At 46.1% G+C, this 10,000-nt stretch overlaps 1 protein-coding gene across 1 annotated transcript in view; it reads left to right on the top strand.

Annotated features, from left to right (window-relative positions):
* Positions 1 to 10,000, top strand: part of nalcn (sodium leak channel, non-selective) — a gene marked incomplete at both ends in the record, with an annotated part of 135,162 nt that overhangs the window by 14,103 nt on the left and 111,059 nt on the right. Inside the window, 2 exon segments of the mRNA XM_084452216.1 lie at positions 4,588 to 4,730; positions 6,135 to 6,239. Coding sequence (XP_084308342.1) covers positions 4,588 to 4,730; positions 6,135 to 6,239 — 248 coding nt within the window.

The following is a 10,000-nucleotide window of genomic DNA, read 5'->3' as shown; positions in this document are numbered from 1 at the left end:
ACACTTTGGTGCCGACCGAAAGTCCTTCTCCATGGTTTCTCCGAACTCCTCCCGCTGCTTTGCCTTGGTCATGGCCAAAGCTACAGCCCTCCGGGCCAGTTGATACCCTGCAACTGCTTCTGGAGTCCCCCGGGCTAACATATCCCGGAAGGCCTCCTTCTTCAGTCAGACAGCTTCCCTGACCACCGCTGTCCACCACGGTGTCCGAGGGTTATCGCCCGAACTGTGGGTTACTGAGCTGTGGCCCTCAGTCCACAGCTCCCAGCCGCAGCTTCAGCAATGGAGGCTTTGAACACCGACCACTTATGCTCGATGTCCCCAACCTCCACAGGGATGCCTGAGAAACTCCGCCGGAGGTGGCAATTGAAATCTCTCCGGACAGGCTCTTCCTCCAGACGTTCCCAGTTCACCCTCACTACACGCTTGTGTTTTCCAGGTCTGTCCAGAAGCTTCCCCCGCCATCGAAACCAGCTCACCACCAGATGGTGATCAGTGGACAGCTCATCCCCTGTATTTACCCGATTGTCCTAAACACATGGCCTCAGATCAGATGATACGATAACAAAATCCAACGTCCAAAAGTCCAACAACAAAACACCACTCGGGTTCAGATCGTGGTGGCCATGCCTCCCAATCACGCCCCTCCAAGTTTCTCCATCATTGCCCACGTGTGCATTGAAGTCTCCCAATAGGACAGTGGAGTCCCCCCCCTGCAGGAGCCCCAAATAGGACTCCACTCAGGGTCTGCAGGAAGGCTGAGTACTCTGAACTGCTGTTCGGTGCATAAGCACAAACCACAGTCGGAGTCCCCCCCCCCACAGTCCTAAGGCACAGGGAGGCGACCCTCTCATCCACTGGGGTGAACTCCAGCACAGAGGCGCTCAGCCGGGTGCTAGCTAGTATACCGACACCTGCCTTACGCCTCATACCGTGAGCAACTCCGGAGAAGTCCAACCCCTATCCAGGAGTTTGGTTCCTGCGCCGGTGCTGTGCGTGGAGGTTAGTCCCACCAGGTGTAAGCTTGGTAAGCTTGGCGCTCGCAGGTGGGCCCTCCGTCTGGGCCTGGCTCCAGACGAGGGCCCCGGGCTTCCTCCGGGCCGGGTCTCTCTTCCTCTTTGATCTTGTTTCATCGGGGTTGTTGCCTGTAACCCCAGGTAGGGGGGCTAGGCGGTACTACAACTTGCCCAAGGTAGACACCCAGACTAATGGAGGGAAGGAGGCGTCTTACTTCTCCATTCTAGTTTCGCACTGAAAACTAGCCACTGCCCTAGTCAAACATCTCAACTGAAAATCAAATCAAGAACCCCGCATCAGTCCCGCTATCCAGCTGGTTCGTGACCAATAACTAATGCAGCTTAGCGTCTCTGTTGTCGTGGCTGTCTGGTGAGGAGTCGGAAGACGCTGGGGGGGGGGGGGGCAACATTAGCGTGACGGGGGTATATTCTGTCTACAGGAGCAGAGACTGGATGCCGGGGCTCTAAGCGCCCCCTGGCTGCGCCCTTATCAGCTGAATAAGTCCAGATCCAGTGTCTAGACCAGCGTAGCGTGGTAGCTCTAATCTCTAAGCTGAGAGAGCGGGGAGGCAGGGAGGGGTTCGGGGCTTAACGGCGTCGCTGTACGTGACGGGCACACCTCGACAACGCACACCGAGGTGGGGGGGTTGGGGGTGGTGTAGGGGCTAGAGAGCGAGGATGGTGAATATGGAAGGAATAACTCAGGAGGAAGGGGAGGGTGAGAGGGATGGGGTAGGGAGAGAGGGAGGGTGAGAGGGATGGGGTAGGGAGAGAGGGAGGGAGTGGAAAGAGCGCGGGCAGGGGGGATGAATATAGGGAGGGAGAGAAGGAAGAACAAACAGCTCTGATGTGCATTACTGTCTGAGAACATTTCACAGTTTGAACCAACTTTATTCATGTCCGTTCAAGTGCTGGTCCACATTATTTCCCCCCCCCCCCCCCCCGTTTGTCTGAAGCTGCCCGCACTGTGAATGTGTCCCATTTTTACAGTGTACAAAGAGTCTCTCTTTGGCCGTCTGTCTGTCTGTCTCTCTCTCTTTCTTCTCCCTCTCTCTGTACACTCAGACAAGTGGCAGGTGACGTTTCCCATCCGATGTCTCGGCCTTTAATGCAAGTGGACCCAGAGACTAGGTTGTAGCAGGCCACGCTTTTGTCTCATGTCCATTCAGAGAAGAGGAGGAAATGGAATCTGAAATAGCTGAGTGGAAGTTTGAGAGCTCTTCCGATAGTATAAGAGGGCTGCAGTCTTACATGGCATTGGTGTCTCTCTCTCTCTCTCTCTCTCGTTCTCTCTCTCTCTCTCTCTCTCTCTGTCACCCTCTCTCCCTCATTCTCTCTATCTCTTTCTCTGCCCCCCCCCAACCCTCTCTCTCTCTGTCACCCTCTCTCCCTCATTCTCTCTCTCTTTCTCTGCCCCCCCCCACCACTCTCTCTCTCTCTCTGTCACCCTCTCTCCCTCATTCTCTCTATCTCCTTCTCTGCCCCCCCCCCCCCTCTCTCTCTCTCTCTCTGTCCCTGTCTGTCTGTCTGAGGCCATACCAGACCGAAACAGAGGACTCCGTGTCCTGTGCAGTATTCATCATAGACTCCATCGGTCTCAGTAGACTTCAGCCCCCCCCCCCCCCCCCCCCCCCTCGCACCAAGCTTTCCTAATTGTGATACAGGGAGGCTGGAGCAGTGCAGCAGAGGTGATTTATCTGAGGTAGCGAGGTGGCGTCAGGTTGTTTTCACCTTGCAAGCTGTAAAGGGCCGGAGGGGACTGAAGCTGAAGGTGTCTTCTGACCGACGAAAGGCTCGATACTGAAGAAGATAAATTCTTAAGACCTGAACATATCCCTTTAGGCTCGATGGTTGAGAGTCAAATCTGTGAGAAAAACATCCGGGAGACCAACACACTTTCTGTCTGCTACATCTTCCCTGAGCCCATTCTATTGCTTTGTCCTATCTATTTTGTAGTCTGTGTGACATCACTGTTTGCATCCGCACATACACGCACCAACTCTCAACAATGATTTTTAATTGCTTCTTATGCCTTTGGGCCTCTATCAATTCTATACGGCAAAAATACAATTATTAGAAATACATTTGTAGCCCTCCTTCAATATGGAGGAGAAATTGATTTGTACAGGTGCGTTTGGACAAAGGAAGTGGTTGATGGAAACACCTGCTGCTTTATTTTTTTTTTGAAGAAATCTTTATTCGTCACACAGCACAAAACAACACACGTGCAATGGGCGACACATGGTAGCACACGCAAACACACACACACACACACACACACACACACACACACACACACACACACACACACACACGCATTTAGGGTCGCCGATGAAATGTTCTCTGCATTTAACCCATCCCTTCGTCCTTCCCCCAAGGGCAGCCGGGAGACAGTCAGCGCGTGCTGGACCAATCCAAGTCCTCCTGTCCATCCTCGTCAGGGACGGACAGTATTAGTGATCTGTTCTTTTGCATGTTTTTCATATTGGGTTCTTTATGGGGGAAACCCTTGCGAACACAGGGAGAAGTCCACAAAGTGGGAATCAAACCCAGGACCTTCTTGCTGTGACCATGCGAGCAATTTAGAGCCGGCCACTCTACCTCCCGAGCTATGTGCTACTGTAGCTAGGTGTCTCAACAACAGTCATCATTCTCTGACTGTCTGTCTGTCTGTCTGTCTGTCTTTCTTTCTTTGTTTCTTTATTTCTCTCTCACCCACAAGCACACACACACACCTTGTTACTGTAATAGAAAACACATGAGCAGCTGATCTAATATCCTCCATCGTTTCCATCTGCGTTCCTGTGTCTGAGGGGGAGGGGCTGGGGGGAGGGACAGAGGAAAGACTCAGCATCTGTCTCTCCATCTGCCCACCCCCCCCTTCCCTCTCTCTCTCTCTCTCCCCCCCATCCCTCTCTCTCTCCCCCCCCCCTCTCTCCAAGGTTATAATAGTTTTGCTTTTTTCATTATTTTTTATTTTTTATATTGTTTTAAGTTTTTGTTTTCAATTTCAGTTTAGTTTTGATTAGTTCTAAAGCAGGTTTGCTAGTTTAGATTTTTTTTTTTTTTAAATGACTAGTTTTAGTTTAGTTTTTATTAGTTTCAGTATTAGTTTTAGTTTTTTTTTCTTCTGCGCTAGCCTCGTGAGACCATCCTGATCTTGTGAGCTCACGTTATTTCACTCTGTGTGAAACAAACCATCTGGTGCACGTCAGGTTACTTCTGTGCAGGGGCACAGATAAAAAAAATGGAGGATAGATTTCATAAACACCCAAAAGACTAGGCTTACGTGTGAAATGAAAAAGACTAAAACTAAGGACATTTTCTCTATAATTTTAGTTTATTTTAGTTAGTTTTGTAAACACACAATACAGTTTTAGTTAGTTATCGTTTTTCTTTCAGTTAACTGAAATGTTTTTTCACACCTAGTTTCAGTTTTTTTGTTAGTTTTCATTAACTATAATAACCTTGCCTCTCTCTCTCTCTCTCTTCCCACCTCTCTCTCTCTCCCCCTCTCTCTCTCTCTCTCTCTCTCTCCCCCCCCCCCCCCCTCTCTCTCTCTCTCTCTCCCCAGGTACCAGTATATTCACGGTGTATGAAGCCGCCTCCCAGGAGGGCTGGGTGTTCCTCATGTACCGGGCCATCGACAGTTTCCCTCGCTGGAGATCCTACTTCTACTTCATCACCCTCATCTTCTTCCTGGCCTGGCTCGTCAAGGTAGCTCCTCTCATCTCATCTAGACTGTCTTATATACCTCACCATCTCATATGTCATTCCTCACTCTCTCACCGAGGTTAGTTTATACCTCACCCTCTCATCTAGACTGTCTTATATACCTCACCCTATCATATGTCATACCTCATACTCTCACCTAGACTGTCTTATATACCTCACCCTCTCATATGCCATACCTCACCCTCTCATCTAGACTGTCTTATATACCTCACCCTCTCATATGCCATACCTCACCCTCTCATATGCCATACCTCACCCTCTCATCTAGACTGTATTATATACCTCACCCTCTCATATGCCATACCTCACCCTCTCATCTAGACTGTCTTATATACCTCACCCTCTCATATGCCATACCTCACCCTCTCATCTAGACTGTCTTATATACCTCACCCTCTAATCTATCATACCTCACCCTCTCATCTAGACTGTCATACCTCGCCCTCTGCTCTAGTAGACAGTCATACTCATACCTCACCCTTTCATCTACTGTCATCCCTCACTCTCTCACCGAGGCTAGTTTATACCTCACCCTCTCATCTGTCAGTCTAGACCAGGGGTTCCCAACCTTCCTTCCCCGGAGCCCGCCTAACTTACACTCGATGGAATTTGTCCAGTCTGTGTGTTCATAATGTGCGCAAATTACCTCAGGTGCAAGTTGGGGTACAATGAAGCGCTTCCCCAGTGTAGCAGTATTATTAATGTTGACACGATTCATAGTCTCAGATTAATTTGTTGAATTTATATGGTATTGTTGTGCCGTAAATACAAGGCTTTTTGACCCTTCATCAGATATGATCATGTATTTTGTAAAAATTGCTGTGTGACATGTCCAAAACATGATTCTTTGTCTAACTAATATTAAGGCTTCAAATCGTCTGAGGCCTGGCGCCTCCCCTGCGATCATTGGCGCCCCCCTAAGGGGGGCCCGGACCCCAGGTTGGGAAACCCTGCTCTAGACTGTCATACCTCACCCTCACCTGGGCTAGCTTATGGAGAGAGGAGATGGTTTGCTGCACATCACCAGTCCATCACCTATCCTCTCACTCAATCTGTTCAGATACTGTAGTGCATAATAGCCTCTCTCTCTCTCTCTCTCTCTCTCTCTCTCAATACTGTATACTGTATATCTCTGTGGTCCGAAACTCTTTAATGGCCCTCTCTCTTTAGTCTTAAACTATAATAGCCCCCTCTCTCTCGCTGTATAATAACTATGATTTAGTTAGTGCAGCACACGGCAATCTAACTGGCCTAATGGTACACTACGGTGCACTTAATGGAACATCTCCACTTATAATTGCATTCTGTCTCTGTCTCTTTTGCTCTCCGTCTGTCTATTTCCTCTGCCTCTCTCTCTCTCTCTCTCTCTCTCTCTCTCTCTCTCAGAATGTCTTCATAGCTGTGATTATTGAGACGTTTGCTGAGATCAGGGTTCAGTTCCAGCAGATGTGGGGGTCGCGGAGCAGCACCACCTCCACAGCCACTACACAGGTTCTGACGCATGCACACACACACGCACACACACACGCACGCACACGTGCACACACACACATACCTGTACACACACACACACACACACACACACACACACACACACACACACACGATTGTATACATATCCTCATCTAACTGTAATCAACCCTCACTCTCGAGGTCTCAGTCGTGAAAATACTGTTACAAGCACAGACTCTCCGTCATCTTTCAGAACATTGTGATTCATGCCATTTGAATAAGAGCCATTCGAAACAGGTAGTATTTCTGAATATCTGCTGCTATTCCTTCACCATGCAGAGGCCATTGTTTCAAAATGGATATTTGTATGTAATCCACATATAATGGACTAAATGTCCAATAACTGATTGCTCCAGTGGGTATCAGAACTAGTTTTTAATATTGTCTCATCTTTGAACGGTTGTCAACTTCATCTTCATGCGGATGACACGGTTGTCTATTGTATTGCTGATTCTGTTCCACTGGCAATTGAGAATCTCCAACTCTCTTTTAATGCTTTGCAAGATAAGCTGATGATATGACGGTGCGTAATGCTAGCAAAGCAAAATGCATGTTGTTCTCTAGAGCCAGCGATATTGTTTACAATGACTTGCATCTGCTGTGAACGGGTCTGACATTGAAAGAGTCTCAGAATACATAATACCTTCATATTTGGATCGACGATAGTCAGTTACATTTAAATACCATGTGGGTGTTCTTGCAGCAAACGATTTGCGTATTGTACAGGAACCAAGCCAGCTTCCTGATTAGCAGAAAGAGAGTCATTGAATAAATGTTCCTGTCTGTTTTGGATGACGGTGATGTAATTTATAGACAGGCGGTGACTTCCACTCTTAAGCCATAAGACACTGTACTGTATATCATTCAGCCATCAGATTTATTACCAGTGACAGTTATAATATTCACCAGTGTATTCTGTATAATAGTGCTGGGCGGTCCTCTCTGGCTGGGAGATGAGAATTACACTGGCGTCTATTTTTATATAGTCATAATTGCGGATTGTCCAAATTACATCACTTCATTATTGGAATGGACCTCTGGACCCTATGACACATCCAATGATTGGCATACACTTAGCGTGCCTAGTGTTTGTACTGCACTTTAGATCTGCCTTTAGCTTCTGCGCCCTTGAAGGCAAAATGCCCTGCAAGGCACAGTGGGCCTCATTTATCAATACCTTCCTAAATTCTGTTCTTAAATGTCTTCCTAAGAATGTTCCTAAACCGCTGAGTTCACACCTGCCTTCCCTTAATGATGAATCCCAGGGTTTTGCAAATTGAATGTGCGTGGCTGTACACCCGAATTAGCATAGGTAAACTCCCTGCCAGACCCATATAAGGACATCTAACTAAAGGGTCGTGCGCAGATGTCACTTCTCAGTATGAATACCAATCATCCGCACCCTCGACTCGCCAACTAGCATAATGGTTAAGGCAGGGTTGTGTCGGGCGTTGGCAAGTCAGAAGACTGCAGGACAAATCTAGTGTGTAGCCTGGAAGCCAGACTCATCACGAACAAAATAAAATAAATTCACGATAAAGTCTGGACTTCCAGCCGCCCAGAACGATTTGAGTTTTCCCAGAAAATGGAACACCAATCATGAGACAGCATTTTAACTGCTGTTAACTGTGTAGTGTAATGGAATTTAATCTGATCTAAAGTAAAAATATTTGCCAAGGTTCGCTCAAAGAGGTTAAGTCTGATTTATTGAGAAAACATACGAGCGCAAGGACTTCAGGATAACGCAAGCTAGTGTTGTCACGATACCAATATTTGACCTGCGATACTATACCAGCCAAAGTATCACGATACCAAGTAGTATCACGATACCGAAGCATTACAATTTTTTATTTTAAAATTGTTATTTTTATGAAGGTGCAATGTATTTACAGTACATTACAGTACAGTGTAATCACTTTATACGAGTGGTGCATGAATAACATGCATTTAATGCATTACATTGTAGCTCTATAGGTAAGTAAAAAGATACTATGCATATTATGAATTATTATATAATAATATTATAAACAGTAGGACTCCACTTATCCGAACCCAACGGGACCGAAGGTCGTTCGTATCTCTGAAATGTCCGGATGACTGAAACTTATGTTAAAATGCACCAAATTCAATAAGTGGTATACTTGTTCCATATAGACTCATAATAGACCGATAAATAACCTTAATTACTTGTGAAAATGCATCAAAATTGCAATCAAATAGCCAACTAAACTCATATAGCCTAGCCTAGCTACAGTAGCCTATAATAAAATAACCGAATTTCCAATTGAGTGCGTGCTTTGATCAAATACAGTACTTTATTCTCAAATGAAGCGTACGCTGCATCGATAGGCTACTGTATTCGTAGGACAAAATGGTATAGCCTAAAAACAACCCAACATTAGAACAATTAGAGCAAATGATAATCATTAAATAAATAAATGAAATGACAGACAAGTTGTCGTGTCTTGCTATTGTAGCCTAAAAGAACGTCTCTAAAACAACCGATGTAGGCTAACGTGGCCTAGGCTGTAGCCTATTATTTAACAAATACAGTAGGTCTAGTAGGCTAATCTACATGCTCACAACACGTTCCTGAAGTCCATTAACTGGGAACGAAAAATGACTCCATGCTGCTTCAGGTTGCTGACGCGCTTTCTGGCTACCAAGGAATGCAGCTCTCGCGCAGCAGACTCGTTTGCGTTTTGTGCTCGACATTAGAGTAACAAAGAAATGAAACGTGACAGTAGGCTACAGCCTACAGGCAACATGTAGGTCTACATATAGTTCTGTTTTTCACAGAAGGGTACAGAACTGTAATGAAAATCCCACCAGTAACCAGATAGCAGGCTAAAAATAAATATATTTTTTAAGCCTAGCTGTCCGGTAGACCGGGAGGTTCGGATCTCTGAAGTTCGGATGAGTGGGGTCCTACTGTATAATATTAAATATTTAAAACACGTATCTAAAACAACTACTGAATCAGCATACACACAAGTGCAGTATCACCAACCACCAGTAAAGGTCAGCGAGGGCCACTGGGTTTTGGTTGATGGCAGTGACACTTTATCTAGCTTTCACTTTCGTTTAAGTCAAAACCAGATCAAATGACAAAAATGTCAAGAGGTGGATATCATTGGATTATCATTGGATTCGTCTCAGCCAACATAATCTAGCTCACATTATTTTAAGGAGTTTGGAGTTGGAATAAGAGGACGACAAATTTCATTAACCATCTGTGCATGATGACATGACAGCAGGTAGGTTAACGTTACTTCATTAGCTAGCCGGCTAGCTTTGGCTGGCTAGCTAGCAACAGCAGCACACGCTTTAGCTAAGAGGTTTATTCATTCATTTTTGTAACATTAGCTAATGGCAAGAACACTGCTAAAGTCATACTAACTTCATTAGCTCGTCTGTATTCCAGTGCAAGGTCTGGATGACGAGATTGTTGATGCTTTATTAAGTTTAATGTGTTGCCTTCTTTTGCCTATACGGCATTGCCGCATCGCCTGCACAACGGACGGCCATCATCTATAGCGTTTCCTTGTTTATCTGGTTTAAAACCCAAATTCTGTAGTTCCATATTTAACTTTTAGAGTTATGTTTCTTCAATAAAGTTACATTTGATGGTGCGGACTCAGAGCTAGGGAACGCTTCTGACATTACGATAGCCTGCTGAGAACCAGACTGGCTCGCGCCCAGACATACACAGATAACGTTTATTGCGGAGATGCATTTGC

This window comes from Borostomias antarcticus, assembly GCF_949987555.1.
Source record: "Borostomias antarcticus genome assembly, chromosome: 17".
Taxonomy (NCBI): domain Eukaryota; kingdom Metazoa; phylum Chordata; class Actinopteri; order Stomiiformes; family Stomiidae; genus Borostomias; species Borostomias antarcticus.
Note: the sequence above shows the minus strand (reverse complement) of the source record. Positions and strands in the feature narration are given on the sequence as shown.